This window comes from Barbus barbus (genome assembly GCF_936440315.1).
Source record: "Barbus barbus genome assembly, chromosome: 2".
NCBI classification, from domain to species: domain Eukaryota; kingdom Metazoa; phylum Chordata; class Actinopteri; order Cypriniformes; family Cyprinidae; genus Barbus; species Barbus barbus.
The window spans coordinates 15,245,815-15,271,672 of NC_136730.1; the positions used below are offsets into that span (position 1 = coordinate 15,245,815).

General features: G+C 37.3%; 2 protein-coding genes across 4 annotated transcripts in view; one reads left to right on the plus strand and one right to left on the minus strand.

Moving 5' to 3' along the window:
• Positions 1-17,115, minus strand: part of dysf (dysferlin, limb girdle muscular dystrophy 2B (autosomal recessive)) — a 77,482-nt gene extending 60,367 nt beyond the window's left edge. For 2 of the 3 annotated variants that reach the window (XM_079429406.1, XM_079429405.1), the window contains exons 1-24: positions 14,319-14,761; positions 11,126-11,181; positions 10,902-10,993; positions 9,528-9,633; positions 8,484-8,598; positions 8,133-8,350; positions 7,221-7,349; positions 7,064-7,126; positions 6,921-6,971; positions 6,665-6,695; positions 6,364-6,479; positions 6,135-6,261; positions 5,954-6,057; positions 5,804-5,872; positions 5,680-5,723; positions 5,495-5,577; positions 3,616-3,731; positions 3,124-3,237; positions 2,837-3,014; positions 1,870-1,994; positions 1,654-1,760; positions 1,373-1,568; positions 621-767; positions 386-517 (exon numbers count right to left, since the gene is read on the minus strand). In XM_079429406.1, coding sequence (XP_079285532.1) covers positions 386-517; positions 621-767; positions 1,373-1,568; positions 1,654-1,760; positions 1,870-1,994; positions 2,837-3,014; positions 3,124-3,237; positions 3,616-3,731; positions 5,495-5,577; positions 5,680-5,723; positions 5,804-5,872; positions 5,954-6,057; positions 6,135-6,261; positions 6,364-6,479; positions 6,665-6,695; positions 6,921-6,971; positions 7,064-7,126; positions 7,221-7,349; positions 8,133-8,350; positions 8,484-8,598; positions 9,528-9,633; positions 10,902-10,993; positions 11,126-11,181; positions 14,319-14,412 — 2,613 coding nt within the window. In that variant the 5' untranslated portion in view covers positions 14,413-14,761. Of the gene's footprint in view, positions 1-385; positions 518-620; positions 768-1,372; positions 1,569-1,653; positions 1,761-1,869; positions 1,995-2,836; positions 3,015-3,123; positions 3,238-3,615; positions 3,732-5,494; positions 5,578-5,679; positions 5,724-5,803; positions 5,873-5,953; positions 6,058-6,134; positions 6,262-6,363; positions 6,480-6,664; positions 6,696-6,920; positions 6,972-7,063; positions 7,127-7,220; positions 7,350-8,132; positions 8,351-8,483; positions 8,599-9,527; positions 9,634-10,901; positions 10,994-11,125; positions 11,182-14,318; positions 14,762-16,906 lie in introns of those variants that run through there. The other variant, XM_079429407.1, reaches the window with a different exon arrangement.
• Positions 17,116-18,801: 1,686 nt separating this feature from the next.
• On the plus strand, positions 18,802-22,042 carry LOC306881206 (zinc finger protein RFP-like; the record flags this gene model as incomplete). The annotated part of the gene is made up of 6 exons (XM_079435175.1): positions 18,802-19,374; positions 19,968-20,063; positions 20,171-20,404; positions 20,487-20,637; positions 21,070-21,423; positions 21,507-22,042. 6 exons carry the CDS (start codon positions 18,802-18,804, stop codon positions 22,040-22,042), a joined length of 1,944 nt encoding a protein of 647 aa, XP_079291301.1.
• Between the last annotated feature and the right edge of the window lie 3,816 nt (positions 22,043-25,858).

Here is a 25,858-nt window from a genome sequence, read left to right on the forward strand (position 1 = left end):
CTGTAGATCAAAATGAACAGTGCATTTTTGAAAAAAAGTATATTATGCTCACCAAGGCTATAGTAATAGTAATATTATTCCATTTTACAACACTGTTTTCTGTTTTTATGTTTTAAAATGTAATTTAGAAGGCATCATCAATGTCACGTGAACCTTTGGAAATTATTCTAATATGCTGATTTGTTGCTTAAGAAACATTTCTTACTATTATCAATGTAATATTTTTGAGTAAACTGTCATATCATGATTGTGTGCAATGTATTTTTAAGAGATGTTATTTAGCAAAGGGCCACAGGCCAAAAGTACCAATAGGTGAAGAAACACACAAAAAATTATAATATTTAACTAATTTGTTAAAGTTGCGTGTGGGTAGCTGCCCACTCACCGTTTCTGCAAACACAGAGAGTTTACCCTCGGCAAACTGGTTAAAGGATTTGACATCAGCAGTCAGTCCGAACCACACCTTGACCCTGAGCTGAGCTGGGATCTTACTATATCCCCTGTCTTCCTGTAGATACTGAGCACAAATTACACGCAGAGATAGAGAGATTTATCAGGGCCCCTATGGTTCCATTCATCATTTGTACTGTAGCTTTGGTATGTGCTTTGCCTGTGTTTACCTTCATGAAAACCATCTGAAGTTGACCACAATGCTTTCCACAGTAACCGTGGGAAAAGAGAACTTGATGGGCAGGGATTCTGTGGTAGGCCAATCGTCTGTCTCCCTGAAGCATCCAGATTATTATATCTGGCAGACTGTTCTGGGGCTGAAAAAAAAAAATGGAATTACAATTTGAACCAGAAGTAGGTAGCACAAAATTATCAAAATAATATTTATAGGCCCTGTTTACACCTGGTATAAAAATACTGTTTTGCCAATCCAATCACAAGTGAACAACACTAAATACAATTGTAAACGGGATCTAAAATGTTTTGATCATCATTGACCACCAGAAGCAGTCAAAAACGCATTCGACCACATTGCCTTCACAGTGTAGATGCTCATGTGGTTGAATGTGTTCAACAGCCACAAAAGACCGCTGTCTACTGACCTAACAGTAACCAAACAGTTGATGGTAGCCATTGGCTTCCATAGCATGAAAAAAAACTATGGAGGTCAAAGGTTACCGTCAACTGTTTGTTTACATTCTTCAAAATATCTTGTTCTGTGTTCAACAGAAAAAATTAATTCCGATTTGGAACAACTTGAAAGTGAGCAAATCACAGAATTTTCTTTTTTTTTGGTGAACTATCCCTTTAAACACAAGGTGTAAATGTGTCTTGACTGACCACTTGTGATTGGATCAATGAAAACGCATCTTTATACCATGTGGAAACAGCACTTCAGACATTAAGGCCACATCTCTTTCACCTCCTCAGATAGGTGGCGTAGTCTTTGGATCCAGTCCTCCGCCTGCTCCAGCACTGCACTCAGCTCGGTCTCTGGTCCGTGTTTGAGTGCCAGTGCCGCCTGCACTATCTGCTGCATGTTAATCTTGCGCAGATTCCTCAGAGCTTTATCCAGCGCCGTCACACAGGGCCATTTATTCAACTCAGGGAGCTCCTCACTACAGCACATACACAGATAAGAGTGCTTTAGTTTGTTATGGTGAATGCGATACAGCTTCACGAAACACTAGAGCACATCTGCACCTGCAGTCGGCAATGACATCATCAAGGAGCTGGATAACCTTGTGCTCCACTTCCTGTTCGTCACTGCTTGCTTTGAGTGTCAGCTGTACCTGCTCCAGGTTTGATTCCTATTATGAACAGTGAAAACCAATATTAGCTTACAGTTATAACTGATTGTACTTTGATATATTTTGATGTGTTAATTGGAGCCGTATCTTAGATGTTTATGCTTCTCACCAATCGGTCGACTATGCTGAGCAGCATGTTTAGGGCCTCTATGCGAGGACCGACATCCTCCCACTCTGAAGACAAGACCACCACAGGTTTCACATTTCCCCATGGCAGGTAATAGTAATGGCAGCCTAAATAACAGTAAATATTACAGTGAAAGTCATGTCATATGCTTGAGTGAATGTGACTCATTGGCTTACAGGTGTTGAGATCCAAATAACAATCTAAAATGAAAAATGATTGGGCATTTTGTGTAATATAAAGCCTCAATCTTACAACTTTTTGTATTATTATTATTGTTTATATACTTAAAACTGTTTTTTCATAAAATCACATAGCTCAGCATTTTTCCATTTACTTGTATAGATATTCACTACCGTTCAAAGGTTCTCACTGATATTTAGTAAAACAATATTATACATTTTTACTACAACATTTGTTTCTGTTAAAAGAGCAACAAGTGCCACAAATATCCACTTCAAAGTGAAATCAAAGTTTAGATGTTTTACGTGGCATTAAAAAAAAAAAAAAAAAGTTGTGACGTATTGTCAAGTATGGTGACCCATACTCGAAATTGGTGCTCTGCGTTTAACCCATCCAAGTGCACACACACAACAGTGAGTAGTGAACAAATGCACACACACACACACACACACACCGTGAACACACACCCGGAGCAGTGGGCAGCCATGCTGCGGCGCCCGGGGAGCAATTGGGGGTTCGGTGTCTTGCTCAAGGGCACCTCAGTCGTGGTATTGAGGGTGGAGAGAGTGCTGGACATTCACTCCCCCCACCTACAATCCCTGCCGGCCGGGGACTCGAACCCGCAACCTTTCGATTACGAGTCCAATTCTCTAACCATTAGGCCACGACTTCCCCACGACTTCCCCATTTTTTACAAATTAAAAAATGCATGTAAAATATTAACCAAAATCTGAACATTTTCAGATATAAATCATTATGGGTTTCTCACCATCAAACACGGCCCTGCTGAACTGAGTGGTGGAGGCCAAAGGCAGACAGGTGTTGTCAAACTTGTTGCCGTAGTTGCCAATACTGACTTCAAACTGAACTGCATCATCCACATCCTGAAGAAGAGTGGCTGAGTAGAATGCAGCAAACAGGGAGAACTTCCTCTTCCGCATGAATTTCTGTATGACACAGTAAAGCAGAGGTCCTTCACTTCTATTGAATGATCCATCCTGCGTCACATGATCCCATGTCTGGTGTCAAAGCCAGCCAGAGTAACTGCGAACTCACCTCTACCACCAGCAGGTCATCAGAGTGTATGTCATCAGTCTTTTGCTCCACCTGATCAGACAGCTTTGTAATGACCTCCAACAGCAAACGCCCACGATAGGCCACACCCTCTCCCTACGTCAAAAAAATCAAACACAGCAACTTCATTTCTAAAATTGTTAAAAAAATATTAAGCATTAAACGTAATTAACTATAAATTTGTAATCATATGCTACAAACGTATGCCACTTTCCAAGTTATTCCAAGTTAGATTAGAGGAATTACATATTCCAGACAAAATTTAAAATGAAATATGAATATAAATTATGTATAAATAAAAATACATAATACAAAGGTTTAATATAAAAAAGTAATTTAAAGAAAACATTTTGATGTTTAGAATCACAAAAATATAAATAAAAATGTAATATAAATTTGATTATGCAAAAACATATACACACACATGCATACATGCATACATATATGTGTATATATAGAGAGACTAAATCTCACCTTTCCAAAGTTTAGTGCCTCATTTGGGTCTGAGAAGGCCGTGAATTCTCGGGGGCTACCGTACATGTTGACGTAGCAGGGGCCAAATGTCGGAAGAAAGCCTATATTGTCATCCACTAATTGACATAAAATGGAGAACAGCGAGAATTAGACACACAGTGGTCACCTCCATCTTTAGGAGCACTAAAATAACCATAAATTCAGTGGCAAATATATTTCCATTTAGTCATAGAAGACAACTTCTCTAAAGGTCAGCCGAAAAAAAACTACAGACAGCAAGTTCTACAGCCCAACATAAGGCTAAACCTGACATAGGTTTGATCTACAGGAAGGACAGCACACAGATTTGAGATCAGAGAGACACATACTGGTGCCGTGGAAGGTCCTGGGAGGAAACTCATCTGAGTGCATAGAGAAATAAAAATGTTGAGATACAATAAGGATAGGAGAAGTGAAAAATAGCTGATGCTATACAACCTGACTCATGCATTAATCACGTCTGCACCAGGCATAGAGTTAGATTTGCACACCAAACTCAAACTCACTCACAAAAGATGGTGAAACCAGCAACCAACTGTTATACTGAAACCAATGCAACGTAACACTGCAATTCTGTCAACCAAGCCACATAATAAACCTGAACTATCATGCCTCCTTGGCAATAGCATGAATGCTTAAGTAAAAAAATAAAACATAAAATAAAAAGTACTTTGTCATCCTTGCCTCTAATTCAGATTAGGACACACAAGCCAATTTTACACAACATTCCCCAAAAAGAAATGTTAACCATTCTCTAGTTTCAATGCAGCCAGTTCATTACTAATATGCTAAATCAAGACAACAAATCAGCAAGAAAACAAGGATTAGTGTCACACTGGAACCAGCACATTATTGAACTAATGCAATGTCTTTTAACATTGTAAACTTGAAGAATTTTTTTTTTTTTTTTTCTGATAACAAAGTTACTTTTAGCTATACTAACTAAATGGACAGAGACTACAAATGAATTACTTAAAGTTGTTCAGTTTCCCAAGGAGTATGGCAATCACTGTGGCACAAACACAGCTGTTTGCTTGAGTGAATCGAGGGTGTCAAGTTGTGGCTTAGCCAATGATATGAATTTTGGGAAGGGGTGACTGTAATAAGTTGTGCTCTGGGAATCGATAATATCTACCATTGTTCAGCAGTTATGCTATGTAAAGTTTTTAGTTGTGCAGAAATAATGAACTTCATCATATATTCTTTAAACAGTAGAGCAGTGATTCTCAACCAGGAGGCTGGGGCCCATTAGAGGGCCTCAACAAACTTCCAAAGGGATGTCAAGATTTAAAATAAGCATAAAAATAAAACCACTAAAATTGACCCCCTCAACAACAGTTTTTTCTTTCCTCTTTCAAGAATCAGAGTTTATACTGCCTTTAAAAAAACCTGAATGAAGTAGCCTAATGTTAAAAGTGTGATTTCAAAAAATCATGTAAATGAATTAAATCGTAAAACTCTATGGACATTTTTTACAATAAATATACATTTTTCTAGTTATGCCATGCTCTAAAATATTTTATCAGGTATAAACTGTGAGTAAAAAAATCGGTATTTTAAAATTCTGTATCCTTTTTAATTGACTGGAAAAGTCATTAAAAATCATTGGTTAAAAAAGTGGGAACCCCAAAGAACATTTGGCTCTTAAAACTTCTAGAATATTGTAACTTATTGTTGTGAAAAGTGGGTGGACTTGGAGTCAAAAAGGTTGAGAACCACTGTTATAGAGGGTAAAAAAGCTGTAAAGCAGGACAATGACCCAAGGAGCCCCTTAGATTTGATACTACCATGTAACAACAGAATTAAACCAACAATTTGCATGTCACAAAGCACAGCCTACCTTCAATTTCTCCTCCAGTGGCTGAGATTTTGGAAATACATAAGTGTGTAGTGCCAATGACATCATTGTGGCTGGCTCGATCCCTGAGAGAATCAGAATTGGAAGGCATGTAAGATAACACATTTTTGTCACAAATTAAACAATCCATATTAACATATGGTGGCTAGTTTAGAATTTTAACTGACCAATCTAAAATGCGTATCCTCATCTTTTCACACATGGATGGGAACTGGAGTGAAAAACAGACTGTTAACAGACCTAATGAAGGACTTGTTATGTAGCTTTTTGAGGTGAGTGTATGTCCTTTACCCTGATAGGCAGAGTCAGGCTCTGGTTCCACTGAGGGTTGGCGTTCTTCTCTAGAATCTTACTACTGATCTAGGGATATAAAAATATAATATCAGTACCTTTTCAGCAACTTATGAATACCTCATGATTAAATTATGAAATCAGAAGTACCGTTTTTCCGGCAAAGTTGATCTCCACGAACGGATCCACCAGGTTCTTTCGATTAGTTTCAAAACCAAGGAACTGTTTGACACCATCCATAAGAACATCATCCACTGTCCGAGGAGAAGAGGAGATTAACAGATGAAACAGAAAACACACATGTCTACACACAGACGTGTTTGAAACTCACTCTGAGGCAGGTCTTCTGCCCTGTACACTCTGAGAGTAAACGTGGCTCCTGTCAAGGTGAGACCAGCTGGTCTCAACAGGTTCCCCTCTATATCCTCCTTTTCTTCCAGACCCTCTTTCTTATCCATCTGACACACGGCATTGGTGTTTTCAAAAGAATGAGCGAAATCTATACAATAAGGTTCGATTCGTTTACATGCTGAATCACGCTCGATCTACCTCTCACTTACCGGAGGTTCATCACCTGCAGCCAGCACAAACATGCTGACCTTTAAATAACCTCTGGCCCCTGCAGAAAGATCATCAGGGTCTGCCAGCAACAACCATTTCCTGAGAATAGCATGCCCTGTTCAGTGGAACAGTAAAAAAAAATGCTAAATATAAATATAGCTTCAATTTTAAAGGCAGCAAGCTTAATTGAATTTCAGTCAGACTCAAGATTCAAAACAGTGTTCAGGTCCAGAGGTTTGTTTGTTCTGAGACACAATCAAATGAGCAATTAATATCATATTATGACTATGTGGTACTTACGGTGTTCATTATACACCATGCCAACATCCAGCTGAAAGACAAAACAATGAAACTAAATTAGCACTATTATTAGCAAAGTCTGAAATAACAGACACATGTGCCTTGAAAATGAGAGATCAGAGGGGAAAAACATGCCTGTAACCAGTAAAGAAAATAAAAATAAAGAAATCCTGGAACTCGCTGGAAATGAGAAGAAACCACCAAAAGAGGACAATGATTAAGAAGGAAGAAAAATAATAAATAAAAGCAAATCTACCTTGAATTCTCCAATGACAGAGTCTTTCCGTAGTGACTTGGAATCATATACCTTGAAACGGAAATAGAGATGATAACTGAAGCTTTGTGTTAAATGAAAACAATGGCATCAACTACATTAATTAGGATAGTAACATAACTTACGGTTATAAATATAGACTCATCAAAAAGATCTGAAGGTTTCTCATAGAAGTTTAGAAAGAAAGTCTGAAAGTAAAGAATTACATTTACTGAGCATTATCTGAATTCGTTTACATCATTTTTATTCCCCCAGTAACAAAACAGTGAAGAAAAAAGCTACCTCATCAAAAAATGGATTATTGCCCTTCTTGATGCGCGTTCTCTTTGTCTGTCCTCCAACTGTGACCTTGACAACTGGTTTAATGTTGACACCAGGGAGCTGCCTTCCTTCAATGATGCGCAGCCGTACCTAATATTAGCATACTCTGAATTAATGCTTCTAAAAATGCAATCGCTGACAATGACATTATCAAACAGGAAATTAAAACACTTTTTAAACTTTTCTATTGTCCATCTATATAAACATTACTATTATTGTTCTTATTATTATCATACTAAATATAATTGATCAAGGTCATCTACATGTTGGAATCTGCCTAATTCAGCAAAATGACAAATTCATTTATACCATAGAGTCTGAATAGATGCACAGCCTTTAACATCAATAATAAAAGATAAAGGAAGCATTTTCTCCTTCCTTCTAAAGGTATTTATTTTTTTCCATTTAACTATAGGTTGTTTTGTTAGTTGGCTTTTATTATTTATTTATAATTTAGTATTTTTCTCAACAAATCTTTCAGCTGAGATGAGAACCAATGGCTTAAATAAGCTTTTTGCTATTCTTGGATCTAATCTAGAAAACAATGCTCAAATGTTTGTTTTATTAACACATAGAGCATATTGTCTTGCCTAGAGCAAATAAACGAGTTTAAAGCCAAAATAAATTTTAGACCTACTACACCTACTTTGTATTACCACAAGGTGGCACAATTTTTAAAATGGAAGCATAGAGTGAAAATGATAGTACACTTAAACTGTGTGGTCAGGGTTTGATATTGAATACAGATAAATATAATTAGGGTGTCCATTCTGTTCGGATCAATAAGAAACCACTATTAATCTGCTTATTACAATCTTTCAAGCCATTGTTGCTGTAGAATAATCACAGAAATATACACACACACATACATACCTGGAGGTCCTGGGATTTGTCAGACAGGGGATTTTTGTTGCTGTGGCGTTTCTTTTTCTTAAGGCCATGGTTAAAGTTCGGCGGGGCCTTTTTGGGTGGTGCTGTAGGGGCCCCAGTGTCCTGACCCTGGGGCCCTGGCACAGGTTCAGGCTCCTCTACCACCTCCATCATCAGCATGCTCTCAGTGTCCTCCTCGCCCATAGTGTCCAATGAGAAAACTACAAACAAATGTGATATCATACTGATGCAGCCCTCATTTGACAAGTATTAGTGTAATCAAATTTAGGCATCCTTTAACAAAGAACTTACAGTACATGTGTGTATGAAGGGTAGCTATGTTATCAGACTTACCTGTAACTGTGTCCAGCTCCACTGGTGTGTGCTGGGCTTCTGGCTGTGGAGGAGGCTGGAAGATGGGAGCCATGCCTGGAGGAGGGATGTAAGAAACCTGCAGGGTTACTGTGGCCTGAAAGAGAGAACACAGATTGAAGATTTGAAATCATGCAACGGTGTAAAAATATGCAACAAAAAATTCCAGAAAAAAAACTCACAGTTGCAAAGTTGATTTCAAACTTGATAATAATAAGAAATGTCAGCAAATCAGCCTATTTGGATTAATTTCTGAAGGATCATGTAACACTGAAGACTGATGGCTGCTGAAAATTCAGCCTTGCCATTACAGTAATAATTACATAGTGTTTACTGTATATTTGATCTGTATTTTGTATTTTTACCTTACTTACTTAAGCACCTAATCATGCTTTTTCTGTTGCAAGTATACCTGTTTTTTTTACCCTTTTTCCCCCTTTGTTCATTATTTTGTAGAGTTTCGTATATGTGTATCATTGCTAAATGTCAAATTACTTAAAATACTTGATTTATTTTGAAATTACTATCAAAGTTCAGAGCGAAGAGCTTTTTGGGAAGGGTGGGAGAGAAAAGTTGCATGCTGGAGTTGTTTTTGAGATAAGACTGGCGTCAGGGTGATACCTTATAATGTACTTTCCTGAAATTATTTCCGGGATCAGCTATTTCAAGAGCACACGGATGCAAAGGAGCTAAGAAAACCAACTCCACCTTTCCCTCTCCATCACCCAACGTCAACCTACACGCATACATATCCACACACAATGCCAGGAAGTGGCACTCTGTTGTGTAAGACATACCCTGATAGTATTTCTTCAAAATGTCTCTCTTAAATTACATGTGGGACAAGGATGACGTGAATTTATGATGGAAAATATTCTTTTCAGTACAGATAGGGGAAGTACAGACTGTAGTAGACATGAAGGTGGGATGTTGCCACCAACATTAAAAGTCCAGGCTCCATGTTGTTCAATCAGTGAGTGTGAAAGTAAATTTGATAGACGTTTAAGTCTATCAGATAAAACGCACCCCTATGCTGTTCCTTTTGGTGTTTACCAGGGACACAGTGAAAGTAGCAGCTAGGTTGGGAGAGTTGAGCACATCTCGAAGAGCGACCCGACACTCCCCCAGAAACCTGTGAAGATGCACAAAGGGCTATTTAACATTCTATTTACAGATGAGGATTAATGCCAAGAAATAAAAATACACACAGACATGCCGTTTTAAACTAAACAATTGTGACACATGACTATGCATCTGACCCTGAATGACAGACTTTTCACTGTCTGGCCAGCTTTTCTGAAAACTGCTGTTCTTCTGTTTCATTCTTAGGCTCAGATAAGGTTTGAAAGGAAAGAGGAGACATGGCAAACCACCCTTGCTCACTTCCTGTGGGCATTCCCCTCTTCCTTCCTTTTCTTTCCCTCCTCTCCTATTACAGTACTATAATATGATAATATTTCACCCAATATTCAAGTGTGTTATGCTAATGTAGCATTAATTTACTCTATGTTCATCTCTGTTATTTATTTGTGTTTATTCAACTAGTAAACAGACAAAACACAGATAATAAGATAACAATGTTTTGGCATGAAAATTATTGTTACTGATGTAAATGTTACCAAATTAGCATATTATAATGATGTCTGAAGGATCATATGACACTGAACACTGTAATGGCTGTGGAAAATTCAGCTTTGCCAAAACAAGAATAAATTACATTTCAAATGACATTAAAATAGAAGTCATTTACTTGAAATTAATCAATTTATCAATTAAATGCAGCCTTGATGAGCATAACCAATCCCAAACTTGTAGACAGTTACTATGATTATGTATGACTTTATATTGCTAGAAACGTAGAAATGTAAATGCATCAGAGTGGGATGCTGTGTTGAAGAAATTTAATATAAATACTAACGTGATAAAAATATTAATATATAATAATGCATTTTTAAAAACTATTCAAATTTAAAATCCTAATTTAAATGAAGTTGACATTTACTACTGTTATAGGTGAAAAATGACCTAAAAGCACATTTAGTATGTTCTATATATGTTCTATAATTTCATGGAGATTAGATAAAGCGAAAGGCCAATAAGGAACCACTTTTGGTCACAATGAGAATATGGGAACGCACAGCAAATTAAGTGGATGTTTACCACGTTCCACACTAATGCCCCTAGTCATTTAAACAATGGTGCATTCCATAAATTCTACAGCTCTCCCAACTGAATTGTTGAGCAATTGTTTCATGTCGGCAGAGGAGTTGCTTTTGCATAATATTCTGAGGGACACATACACTCTTATGAACAGAAAGAGAAACAGATAGTGAGTAGTGAGAAATGAAAAATGAGAGTGAGAAATGAGAGTAAAACAAGAGAAAAAGGCCTATTTCTTACCTATTTCTGCCCATTTTTTCATGGTCCTTGACCACAACATGAAGCTCTGCTCCAGAATCTAAAGGAACACCCTTCAAGTCCCATTCAAAACCCTGGGAGAAAGAAAAGAGAATGATGAAAAAGGGACAGAACCATGAATTGGCAACACATTTAGAAATGTCATTATAGTAACAGTAGTGGTTCATTAATATTTGTGAGTTAGATGTAAGAATCAATTAACCAACCTCATTCCAGACAGGATTGACATTATTTTTGATGACTTTAGTCTTCTTTTTTGTCCCTGCAAAGAAAGAAAGAATACAGTTAGTGTGTTTGTCATTGAGTTTTTCATGAGATATACACTAATGTTTAAAAGTTTGAGATCAAATTAATACTTTTATTCAGCAAGAATTTATTAAATTGTTCAATAATGTTAGGCCTAGTAGTGGCAGTGTACAGTTTGTTACAAAAATATTATTTATTTCTTTATTTACATAAAGTAACATTTAAATGCATTCCTGTTCAAAAGTAGATCTAGATGCAAGGTTGTTGGCAATGAAAATGAATATTTATTTAATCAAACGCCTCATTGTTCAAATTTGGAAACATTTAAAGAAAAATGGAAACATATTGTCAGAACAGGGCATACGAGGACAGTGTTTCTGACGTAATATTCTGTAGTGGCTGGCCTCCAGTAAATCCATGATGAAAATGTTTTCAGTGAGAGGAAGATGGACAATGGGTACTAACTTCCACCTGACAAATACAGATGAAAGATTTCCACAGGGACACAGATTAGGCCTGACATTGAGCCCGTACTGGTGAAGGACAATTTTCAGCTGATCTAATGAGCAGACACACATTTTTCAAGGTGTTTTTAGACCTTGCGCTACAAACAGTAGTCACATGCACAAACAAGTAAGCTACCAATAGCATGGTGTATCCATTCATATCACCACTGGTCTGACACGCTATAGAGTGTTTCAGGAAAGAGCTCTGCTTATCTTCCTGTTTTGGTTGTAGATGCGAAGAGGCATGAATAAAGCACTCTATTGTGCCTTTGGCACATACTCAGTGGCATTGTGGGAAAACCCTCTTTGCCTGCCTGAAATAGACCTGGAGCCTGAAAACCTTTGCACAAGCCAGAAGAGGACAACAAAAGATGGAGGATAAAGACAAACACTGGCATGCCATGACATCCTCCACCAGAATGTGACGGAAACTGGCTGGAATGTTCTTAACCATGACCCTCAAAGTCCTGGGCTTTATTTAGGGTGCATTTCAAAACACATCAGATTGTAGTCGATGGGTGGATACAACTTGAGAAATAGCCAGGAAACCATGATAAGTACGCGTTAAAAATAACAAGACTGAGATCCTGGAGTTTCAGGCCTACTCCAAATGCATGCATTCAGTTTGTATTAAACATAAACTACATCCGTGTCTCATCTCCAGATACTGATACGGTTTCAGTTTTGCAAAAACAGACTGAACAATTGTTGGTTGTCAGCAATGCTAACAGCCCACCTTTCTCTGTCAATACCTTTCATTTTAAAAACACTTGCCTTCTGCACAAAGTCAGTCAAATTCTCATGCTGTATCTCTCTCTCTTGCAAAGTCTGCATTTATTATTGCTTACTCAGAGCTCAAACTAAGGACTCTGGCAGTTGGACTGAGAGGATAATTTGCATCTGTGATGTCTATAAATGGAGATGGAATTTGATCCCCTCTCCTTAACATTCACATACAAAGGAAGACACGCACATAAACACAAGGAAACACAAGATCCCTCTGATTAGAATGGAATCAGATTAATTATGATTAAAATGGAAGATGTCTGAAACTAAAACCCAAAACCCTTATCTAACGAAGTATGGGAACTAAATGGAAAAACAAAGACAAATCGGTGACCTCCAGACATGTCACAATCACAATATTTAATGCAGTGGCCTACTCTTTGTTCAGCCTAAAATAAAGGCCAGAAGAACACCTGATTTTTCCTTCAATTGTTTGGTGTAATTGTTTATAGAGTGGATGACTCAGTATCTGTTTCTGTCAGAATGAGGGGAAGCCTTTTCATCACATGACAAAGAGGTGGAAAAAGAGATGACCCTCAGTAATGATACACTACATAGAGGAAATTCACAACATTTTTATGTCATAACATGCACAGATAAGGGGCTTTAAGGAAACTTTCAAACATAATGTAAATAAATGTAATGAAGATAAATTGAATAAAAGTAACAAGAGAAAGAATGAAAGGATGAACAAACAAATGAACAAATCAATGTTGTTATTGTTAACTAACACAATTGTTAATTTTAATAAAACTGAAATAAAATAAAATAAAATAAAATAAAATATTAGATGAGAAAAATCAACAGGAATTAGAAAGGTTGCCTTGGCTTTCCTAACTGAAATGTTATGTTTAAAAATTACAAACATGAAATTACTAAAACTAAGTACAAATGAAAACTAAAATATATGAATTAACAAAATATGAATAAGTGCTGTGATAATATTTAAATAATACTAAAATAACACTGGAGCAAATGAATGAATGAACCAGGTAACTCAGCACTGCAAACAATACTACTCTCTTTGAGGGGAAAATGATATATCCCAAAAAGTACCCCATTGAAATTTAGAAATCTCTGTTCTCCTTGATATTTTCCAAAGTGGTTTGCCAGGATAATGATCACTTGTGATCTGCTAAATAACACAAAGCAGGAACTGCATTGTTTCTCTGAGCATCCTGCAAAATGAAGTCGTACTCAAAACAAACTACATCCTTATTAACCTAATCTTAATAATATGTGTTCTTGTTTTGTGATAATTTGAACAATCAAATAGGATGATTAAAGGAATAAAAGGATTTTGTTGCCATGGAAACTCCGCATACAAAAACACATCAAGCTCATCAATCCCACATGCTCACAAACACATGTTCCTGTACATCCCTGTGCTGGAACAGGAAACATGGAACAATGAGAGGAACTGCCACGCAGTTTGTGAGGTAGTCTAAAACTCATTCATTCATTCAATGCAAGAACTATTAAAAATAATTAATCAAGCTCAAATCTATCCAAAAAGCTAGATTATGTAGCATCTTGCAGCGATATGATCACTCTGCTATTAGCTGTAATTATCTACTGTCCTAGAGTAAAGTTATCAAAACATTTATAACTTGGCAGAAATCTGCAATTTCAACGGCTCAAAAACATCCCTCTAACTCAAAAGTGAAATTACTTTACATCAAGTATTAATATTGTTAATAAACAAATGCAATTTTACTATAATAGTTTGAAATTTGAAAAAAAAAAATGCATAATTAGCACTCATCTACCAAACTGTCTCAATGACTGAAGTCTGCATCTGATCCTACTTTTTCATGCCCTCAGCTGCATAGACAATCACGTTTTAAATGTTATCTCTTACCTCTGAAAGTGATGCTAGCAAGCGGGTCACTATGCCTCTCCCCTTTTTCTACATTTCTCAGATTGGTCGCCCTCTGTAGCAAACACCTCAACATGCTGCCTTGATGCCCAAACTCTCCAACAAGAAGCAGACCAAACTACCATCAGACCACAAAAGGAGAGACAGATCCTGACAGGACCTTCACAAAGGTTGCTCTGAAGATAAACGCGTCTTGTGATCTTTAGGTCCAAAGCTGAAGATGAGTGTGACATCCAGAATGGAATGTATCGGGGGGTTTGTATAAACCAACCACAATCTTGAAAATCAATTTCTGTTTGCGTCCTTGATAAAGTGTCCGGATAGATAAATGTGTTTCACAATCTTCCCTTACATGCGTACACAGAGACTGTCATGTAGGAACGTACGGAGCCAAACTTAGTGTGGACCACACTTTCCTCTCCAGTGACCCAGCCCATAACTCCAGAGGAAATTTAAACATTTCCTGCAGCTTGTTCTTCTCTCTCCTCGTCCATCTTTTCTCTACAGTCTTTTTATTAGAATATAAAACATTGATGATTATGAAATCTCTTTGTGTTTTACAAAACTTGTATAATGCAGTGGGCTTTGTGAGAACAAGATCTTGTAACAATTAGTGTAAGCAAAAGATATTTTGGGATTTAATGGCAGCTTGTAATTGCCTGCATCAAAATCCACTCATTTACAAACATACAAATTTTATTATTTTATTATGTTCATATACTGTACTACAAGAGTCTCTGTGGTCTCTGTGTAGGCTTGTTACGTGTTAGCTGACATTTCCAGGCGAGGAGCACCACCTACTGCCATGACTTGATTCTGACATGTCTGATTTCTGAAGCCTGAATGCACATCTCCCTGACTTCTAAAGTTTGTTTTGATTTTATGTTTTAAGAGCCTCCTAACCAGCCTGAGTTTGGGTCGAGACTCTTCAGTTTGTCCACCAATGGCAGATGGAGGGAATGTTCACATAAGTGACGCCTTACATTTGCAATACAGTTTGCTGATGCTAGCCTGCACACTTCACCTTTGAGCTTGCATCATCCTTTCATTAAAAAAACAAACAAATCTGATGTGGATTGAAATGAAATGATGCCAAATTTACACTGCAAAGGTGGCACAGAAGTGCTTCTGAAGAGGCATGTAGGTGTCTTTCCACAAACTGTTTAATGCTGTTCAAAGGCGTTATGAATCCATTTACACAGCAATTCTTTGAAACTAGGAACTGAGGTGGGTCAGAGCACGCAAAATTTAGTCAGGGTATTATCCAGCATTGCGACTTTACTCTGAATTTTGAGCACTTGGCTGTATAAGATGCCTATTTGAATGATTTACCTGAGATTTAGTTCAAACTTGGGTCATTAATATCAGAATTACTGTATTTAAATAAAGTATTTTTATGTAAAGAAATGTCAGTTTATTGTGATTTGCAGTGTCTTGTTTTGTTACATCTTCCAAAGCCTCAGCAATAAAAGACAGCAACAAAACCATAAAAAGCAATTCAATAAAACTGAGAACACAAGACTATGCTCTCATAATAGGTTATGTTACTCTAAAATGCATCACTGTATGGATGTAATGGAACGTAATGCTGTATTGTATTGATCTCATATCATGATTTGCTGAAGAACTTTAACATAGCCATTTCTGTTTGCTGGTAAATGATTGCCTCACGACTACAGCAACAACAAGCCCTCTATTGAGCAAACAAACTGCATTCCCCAAGAAACACAGAGGGTTTCAACCCTGAGGGTGACCGAGCTCCTACGCATATCTGTGTGTGTGTGTGTGGGGGGGGGGGGGGGGGGGGGGGGGCATTGAGCAAGATTCAGGTCAAAGTACTCGAATACAAGAAAATATTAAAACAGCCAGCTGTTTGAGCAATCAGGATCAGACATGCACTATGATTCAAAAGTTTGGGGTTAGTGAGATATTTTTTATATTTTTGAAAGAAGTCTCATGCTCACCAAGGCTGCATTTATTTGTTCAAAAATACAGTATAAAAACAGTAATATTGTGAAATATAATTACAATTTAAAATAATTGTTTTCTATTTTAATATATTTTACATTTATTTATATATATGTATATGCAGTCATATATTTTTATAAATTCAATTTAATAATTATTATACATGGTTAGGCTATACATGGTTATTATACAGAATGCCTGGTTGACACAAAGGAGCCCTTCTTATCCATCCCACATGAATTATGGGCCCCCATGCAAAAGCTTTGAATGTAAAGCAAACAGAAGCCCCACATTGAACCAAACTGTGATGACATAGCATCTCTTAGAAACACAGAGCAGACCTGCAGCACTCTTTCACACACACATATTCCAAGTGCAACAGGACACCCATAAATATACACAAGAGAAAGAGAGAGACTGCAACTGCTTTTCCAATAATAGCCCGCTTGATGGAATATGGAAAGTAGGAAGACTGACAACAAGACAGTGAGAGAAGAGAATGAATGTGATTGTGCAGAAAAGAAAATGGCATTCTAGCAAACTCCCTAAAATATATTCTACATAAAAAACTCCTTACTCATTCACCCTGGTCTGGCCCTTACCTTCATAAGTGACGGTGCAGTAGGCATCGCTAATGTCCTCATCGTGCATCAGCACATTCTGGGCGCACAGAATAAACACACGCAGCATGGGTGGACAGTAGTTACGACAGGATCCGCAGCTAGTAACACTTGTAAGTCGCAGTACAGGGCACTGTGGTCCCAGACAGAGATGGACCACAGGGGGTGTGTCCGGATCCCAAATAAGTCCCAAAGAATCAGTCTGGTTTTCACTCCAAGAATAGAAAATTAAAAGAGATGACAGGAAGAAGAGAGGTTGGAAGAAAGAGAGAAAAGCTCTGCCATAGACTGCGCATAGGACGGGACTGATGGGACTGTAGCTGGTGTGGTTGCTGCCCCACTTCCTGGCAGCCTGCACACACTCACACACAGCTGGCTCTAAAGCCCCTGACTCATATACATGCTGTCCTTTCAATCACAGACTGCAGATCCTCTTAAAGGGACAGGAGACTTTTGGGCAGCACCTGTTAAAGCAACCATGACTCACAAGTTTTGGGAAGTTCACTCCTGCTGCTATCTATGTCTCAGGCAAAACAGTAAAGAAGATTTAAGTACAACTGGCATTGTACAACACTGCAAAGATGTATGGAAATTGGAAAAAGTATAGACAAGAGACTGGGATGAGAGACCCTTTCCCTTGATACTTTTAAGAATAAGATTCAAACCTAAAATAATAAAATAAAATAAACTTAAACTCAAAACCCATCCTCATAATTTACATAGTCTACTTTATGACTTTATTAAGAATGTGTGGCTCCAATTTAAACAATTGAATTTGAGTATATTAACATTCCTCATCGTGAGTCCATTATCTCTAAAACAATGAAACATTGATTGAGCATTCATTTTTTCAGGTTTTACTGATAGTAAACTAGTAACTGATGATTCTGCCATGATTATCGTCCAGCAATTCTGGAACATGAGGACACCTCAAAATACATAGCACTGATGGGCATTTAATTTCATTATTTTTCCTGTCTTGTTTTGTCATGATCTCATATCTACTAATTTTGTTTCTAGATTAACATTGATTCTGCATTAGAGTGTGAACAAAGAGGACAATTTCAGTAAATGGACATTTGCACACACCTTTATAGAAACGAAACTTAACTGGGGTGGGGCAATTTAGCCTAAACAGTCAAGAGCTACTACTGTACAGTGACTCCTCCTACATCCTATCTGTCATAAACACCAACAAGGTTTAAAAGTCTATCCTGTCATATTGTATAATGATGTTCAAAAAATGACAGCTATAACAATAAAAGCAAAAAAATTGATCCAGTCTCAAATCATTCTCAAAGAGCAACAACTTAGCCTTATTATTATAATAACAAAACTTGCCAAAAGAGAAAGGTGTGCCATCAATAGTATGCAAAATTTTACAGTGAAGTGAAACTGAAATCTATTTTACCTCACAATAAAACCTGGTCTGATCTTCTTTGTACTGTATTTTTCTCCTGAGCCAGAGACAACAAACAGACAGGTGAGATTTCATACACTAAAAATGTAAAGCAGTGTATTGTAAAGCAATTAACTTAAGAACGATACTTAAATATAAGACTCGACTATATAAATCAGCACCACGCTATAGAATATAGACTTCTGTTCAAACAAATTTTGATTAAATAATACTTATGTGACATATCACATGTAAATCAATCATGTACAGTAAATTCAAGTGCATTAAGCTATGCTGCTTTACATAAGCACTGAGTGCACTTAGCTATGCTGCCTGTTAGTGCTCACTGCCTGAAAATAACGTTTTAGATCACAACGCAATGCTTATATCATTTTCTTCTTTGTTTTATAAAATAATTTTGACCTTTGATCACTTCTATGCAGAGTCTCATGGTTTCCCTGTTTCTCCACTTACAGTCATGACTTCCTTCAGTTCATCACTCTCTGGTGAGCTGCACCAGTGCCATATATGTCTGAAGGTGCTCAATGACCCAGTCGCCACTTCATGTGGACACAACTTCTGTAATGTTTGTATTGAGGCATGCTGGGAGAGTGGACAGCTCTATCTATGCCCTCTCTGTAAGGAAGGATTTGAAAGTAAACCAGAATTGAAAATAAATGTAGCATTTCAAAAGGTTGTTGACCGAGACAAGGTGCATCAACAGCCGAAGAAACTTCAACACCAGACAAATCATCAAATTTTATGTGATGTCTGCTCTGAAAACAAGCTAAGGGCAGTAAAGTCTTGTTTGCAGTGTGTAACATCTTTCTGTGAGACTCACCTTAACAATCACAAAACTGCACCAAGGCTCGTAAGGCACAAACTGATCGACCCTGTGGACAATCTGGAAGATTATATCTGCGAGAAACATGATAAACCACTGGAGATGTTCTGCAGAGACGATCAGACCTGTCTGTGTCTGTTTTGCACTGAGACAGAACATAAGACTCATAACTCTGTCCCTATTGAAGAAGAAAGTGGACACAAGAGGGTAAGACAAGAGAAATTAGAGAATAGAAGATATTTTAGTATGTTTAATCAGTTCTACTTGACAGAACTGTTCACACAAAATGAATGTACTTATCTCCATATCATTCTAGCAACTTCTTTGAAACAAAGAGCAGCTATTTTTCATTCCACAAAAGTCAATATGTCCATATGACTCACATTTTAGAATTCTTTCTAAAGCAATTCAATAGCCTGTGTGACAAACACATCACAATTTAAGTTACTGGCCAATAGTTTGTAGACACAAAGCTCTAAAAAAACTAGAAAAACATTAGTTAATAAATTACATTCGGGCTTTTTCTTTACAAAATTATACACACACAATTTGAGTGTGTCAATTATGCCAAAATTTTTCGAGGTTGGTGTGATCTATTCCCTTAAAAACATTTTACTGTAATTTTGAAAAACATCTAGAAACTGAATTTGCAACATATGAACTGAATTAATTAGTGTCAAGTAAACTGAATTGGTGAAATCAAACAAGCGCACTGCAAACACTATTTTTATTATTGTAAGAGAACAGTTCTATGCATGTTGATGCATTTGCTTTAATAAAATATTGTTTTCTGTCCTCAGATTCAACTTGAAAAAACTCAGGCAGAAATAAAGGTTATGATCCAGGACAGAAGTAATAAGATTACGGAGATAAAAAACTTAGCAAAGTCCAACAAGGTGTGATGTTAGTGGAAAACATTAACAGATTTTATAACATAAATGTCTATAGAGGTGGTGGAAAGAATGGTTTGGAATCTGTCTATTATTCTTTTCAATATAACTAGGGCACCAATGAGAGAAATAAAGCAAATAACGTTGAGCTGTTCACTGATCTGATCCGCTCCATTGAGAGATGTCAGTCTGAGCTGCTGGAGGTGATGGAGCAGAAGCAGAGAGCAGCAGAAACACAGGCTGAAGAGCTGATTAAAGAGCTGGAGCAGGAAATTACTGAACTCAAGAGGAGAGACAGTGAGCTGGAGCAGCTGGAGCACACTGAGGATCACCTGCGCCTCCTACAGGTCAGTGTTTCTCTTACTGCTCACATCACAGGACAACACTCCTCATTCTGAAGCATTTCTCTGCTCTCCTGCATTACAACAGGTCTACCCATCTGTGTGCAGTCCCCCAGAAGTCAAGAGCTGGACGAACATCAACATTAACACTGATCTACTCAACACAGACTTTCTGGATAAAGCTCTTACTTGCCTCAAGGAAAAAGTCAACAAGCAACTAAAAAAAATCCATGATATCAGTAAGCAGTATAGATGTGAATTTATATATAAAGTATACATTTCTAGGCAAAAAAGGGCAAGTTCACTCAAAACAAAAATTCTGGCATCATATGCTCAATCGCGTTGCTCCAAACCTGTATCAATTACTTCCTTCCGTTCAACACAAACAAAGATATTTTAAAGAAAATCGGTAACCAAACAGTTGCTGATAGCCATTGATATTTATAGTACTATCTTTTTCCAAACTATGGAAGTCAGTGGCTACCAGCAACTCTTTGCTTTATCTATCTGAGAATGAGGTTATATGCAGTTTTTTATTCTGTCTGTAAGCAACATTTGTGCAAGTTGCAGCTGCCTAATAATATTTTCTGCTAAATTCTTGATCTAGGGATTAAATAAGGCTTGCATGAGTCTTGTTTTTTTACTGAGTATTTAAACATTTTCTTTCATAGCTCAACCTTCTGTTGTTCAAGGAATTAACTTCAGTCCCCCAGAATCACAACCTTCAGCCAATAGAACATTTGAATTTGGCAGCACCAACACAGATTCTGCTCCCTCCCATCATTCACTGGTACCTAAAAGTTCTTCAGCGATGGAGAAAATAGATGCTTTGAGAGCACAGAAGGGCATCCTGACAGAGATTTCAAATATTAAAACAAGCAATGTTCAGACAGAGGGCAAAATCTACTTTACTCTGGGTAAAACAGACTGCGGTACTCGCTCAATGAAGAAAGCAGAACAGATTAAGCAAGTGAAGGTCTCATGGTTCGGTCTGGGTCTGAGTACAATACAGCAACTTTACACAGGTAAGATTTATATGACTAATATTAAAATAAGCTTAAGGGCTGCTTCTAATGCATTCATCACTTTACCTGTGTTTTTCTTGCAGTGGATGTGATTTTGGATCCTAACACAGCTCATCCTAAACTCATTCTGTCTAAAGATGGGAAACAAGTGAGTCATGGTGGATCATGGAGAGATGTTCCCAATAACCCTGAGAGATTTGACTCATCTGCTTGTGTCCTGGGAAAGGATGGATTTTCCTGTGGGAGGTTTTACTTTGTGGTCCAAGTCAGTGATAAGACTGAATGGGATTTAGGTATGGCTCAAGAGTCCATTAAGAGAAAGGGGAAAATAACAGTGTGCCCAGAGAAAGGATTTTGGTGTATTTGGCTAAGAAATGGAGGTGAATATGTGGCTAATGAATCTCATCCTGTTGCTCTTTCGCTAAAAGACAAGCCCCAGAAGGTGGGGGTGTTTGTAGATTATGAGGAGGGTCTGGTCTCCTTCTACAATGTAGAGACCAAGGCCCTTATCTACTCCTTCACTGGTCAGTCTTTCACTGAGAAAATCTATCCATTTTTCAGCCCTTGCAACAAACGAGGAGATATTAACTCAAAGCCTCTGATTATCTATACTGCCTAATTACAATGCAGTCTATCGTTCTTTAAAGAAATAGTACATAAAACATTTTGTTGTCATGTGTTTGTGTATTCCAACAACCATGAAATATTAATTTCATGCCTGGTTAGGTAAATGTGAAGTTTAGTGAAGTACTTTTTCAGTCTTGCTTCAACTTTTCCATAATCTGTAGTTTCAGAGAATACAAAGAATGAGTCACTGCATTTTGGAGTAATGGACGCTTGTTATTGCATAGACATAAAATATTAATAATTGTCTTGCTGGTTGTACATTAAATGAATTCATGATTTTTATTAGTTTTCTTTCATTTTTCTTATTTATTTATTGGGAAAGTGAATAAAATGTTTTATTGAACAAATTTGTGTGTTTGCTAGATTGCTTAACGTCAATTAACAGAACTTTATTAAACAGTTCTAACTCTTTTAGAAGCATAAATCTACTTTTAAATAATTTTGTTGTTCATTTATCATGATAAGTGCCTGAAGAATTTTGCCATCTTTTTCTCCTTTTCAGACAAAATATTGAAGTTTTTAGTTTATATGCACTTGCAATGAAATTACAGAAAAACGTTCGTGGCCTTCCGTCCGACTGCCACAAGAGGTCGCCTCTCCATCATATTGACTCTCACACCACACATCACACTGGACTGCATTTACTATCATCCATTGCACTGATCACACAGCTGTCACCAATCACACGCTCACCTGAGAGCTATTTCACACACTACATAACACCCACTCAGCCTTACGCAGCTAAAACACAATTTACAGAACGTTTTTCTGTAATTTCATTGCAAGTGCATATAAACTAAAAACTTCAATTTCCGTCTTAGTTTCTAGTTCTAGTCTCGATGCGTTTCCTGATTTCCTGATTCTTGGCAACGTATCTTGGATTAACCTTTTGCTTGCTGTTTCGGACTATTTGCTCCTCACCTGGACTTTTGCTCACGTTTACGGATTACCCCTCTTGTCTAGCCCTCTGGATTACGTTTGCTGTCATCTAACTCAAACCCATTTAGGATTGCTCTTTTGTCTTGCCTGTGCCATACCTGTTTGCTGTTTTTCGACCCTGCCAGTGTTTTTGACTATGTTTCATAAAAGCTTGCACATGGATCCGCACGCCTCCCGTCTCGTTGGCTCCGTTACAACAGTTACACATTGTTTATGTTGGATTTATTACTTCCTGTTAATCTGTAAACCATGCTTTTATGCAGAACAGGCAGCTTTCACAAACAATTGTAAAGACCTGTCAACATGCCCATTTCTCTGACCTCCAGCTATTCTTGAAAAAAAAATGACCGTTATTGACCCGAATATAAGACGACGCTGATTATAAGACGACCCCCCTTTTTCCAGATGTACCTTTTGGAAAAAGGCTTTTTGAAAACCAAATATTTAGAATTTTTTATTTTTTCTCTCTGTAAAACCACATTTTTTCTTAAATTATTTTCATATTGCATATTTTTCCTATTTTAATTTGTTTTGAAAGTATGGTAAATAAAAAATGTACCAACAATGACATTTCAAAATATACACTTTTTGATAGCATAGGCTCCCATAAAAATAACAGGTATCTGAATTATATAACAATTAGGCTATCCATTACATAGTAGCCTTCCAAAATTGTATTATCAGTATAAGTGAACTCTTATTGTAGTGTTCAAAGCTGGGTACTAATCACTTACAGATGAAGTTTGGTCCCATTAGGCTAACATGACAGTCACGACTCTGTAAGCATTTTCGTTTTCTTTTGTTTACACTCAACACACATTACATTACGTATTTCATGGCACACTCGTTTAATGCGTGTTTGGTGCCATCTATTGTTGTGGGTGTATTATTGACATGTCAAAGTCTAGACCCTGAATATAAGACGACCGCGTTTTTTCAGATGCATCTATCGCGTCATTTATGATTAGCCTACCTTTAAAGTCAAAATATGGGCAATTTTATCCCCAACATTCTGTGACAGTTTGTGGCAGTGATTTATAATAGCCCAGCAAACATTTCCAATTGTAGATTAAGAGTTTACATGACTAATGCCACGAGCACATTCAGCGTGTCAGCAGTTTGTCATTTGGGCCAGTAGCCTATGGAGTAATGTTTACAGAGGATTGAGCCCACACCCTTACAATAAAGTGAAACTGAAACTACATCACCTTACATTCTTACCTTTACTGAACTAATGCAGTACGGTGTATTATTAAATTAGGATCAATGAAATGCATATCCTATACGAAAACAAGACAAGTAGTCAAAGGCATGATAAAAGTGAAACAGAAATTAATTGCTTTGTCTGGGGAAAAAAACTTCTTTACAATAGATCTTTAATAAAACCGATAGGAGATAGTATTTTAAAAGAAAAAGATACACTTTTAAAAGCAACAAAGATCATATGATTTGCAAAACAAATTACTTTTACTTTTAACAGCCTTAACATGTTGTCACTATTTCTTCACTAACAGCCTTGACTTCCCTCAGATGTTGACAAGCCACTTCAGTGCATACTCACCTAGTCATCACTTCATGTAGACACATCTTCCGTAGTGGCTGTACTGAAATGTTCTCTTTTTTAAGGACAAATTCATGTCCACAGCTGAAAATAAACACAGCTTTATTAGAGGTGGCTGATCACATGAAGATGCAAGAAAGCCAAAACAAATCTAAAGTTCTGTGTGAAGCCTGCCATGAAAATAGTAACAAAATTACTATAAAGAAGGATTTTTCTGCTTTTTTGTCTTCAGACTCAAAAGACACAAGCAGAAGCCAAGATGATGATCCAGGATAGAATAAAAAAAACAGAGGAGATAAAAAGCTCAGTGAAAACCAACAAGCTGCACTTTCAGTCATTCAAAACCTTAAAAACTATGGACATACAATTGCAATCAAAATTATTCAGCCCCCTTGGCCTTATGAAAACAATTCAACAAATTGCAAAGCGTACCTCCGAGCCCGAGGACGTGGACAGCTCTGTGTTGAACGTCACGTGCTGTCCTAACTGTGGCTTGAGATCCAGTGAGAAGCAGACACCTGCAGACAGAGGAGAGGCTTTTCAAAAACACTCAAACTTACGTAAAAATGCTCGTTTTTGGCGACTGACATGAGTTAAAAAGTCATAAATAGCCGTAGAATTTGGAGAAAATCAGATGTGTGTCAGATCCACGTCATGTGCGTCAGATTTTAAAGAGACAGCACTGCTTTTGAAATGAAACCTGCTGCAGTCTGTCATTGATGTAAATCATCAAAGAACAAAAGAAAAAGAGAAATCACTCACTGTTCTTCTCTTGTTCATCTTTGTTGCTTGAATAAGGATTCATTTATAGGCTATTCAATTTATAGTTTATGCACATACAATTTATAGGTCATATGGCATTTTGTTTTAAGTTCACATGAAAGTTGCTATATTTTTCAAAGCCTATTACATGTTAAAAAATAAAAGCTTTTAATTATACTGTATACGGATGGAACAGAGGAAGCATGCGGATCCATTTGCAGAGCTTTATTCATTAGCATGGTCAGAAACGATACACAGATAAACAGACATAGATGAAGCAAGACAAAGAGTATCCCTAGGACAAGCGTGGGTCTTCGATCGGTGAACAATATACAGAGGGTTTGACCAAAGGGGTAATCCAATGACACGAGCAATAGTCTAGGCTGGGGCAAACAGAGTCCGAACGGCAAGACGAAAGGGTAATCTGAAAAACACAGGCAAGAATCAGAACACGGGGAAAAAAACAGGCAAGGCAAGATGCACCGATATGTGTGTGTGAGATTGGTTACAGCTGTGTGTAATCAGCGCAATGGATGATGGGAAATG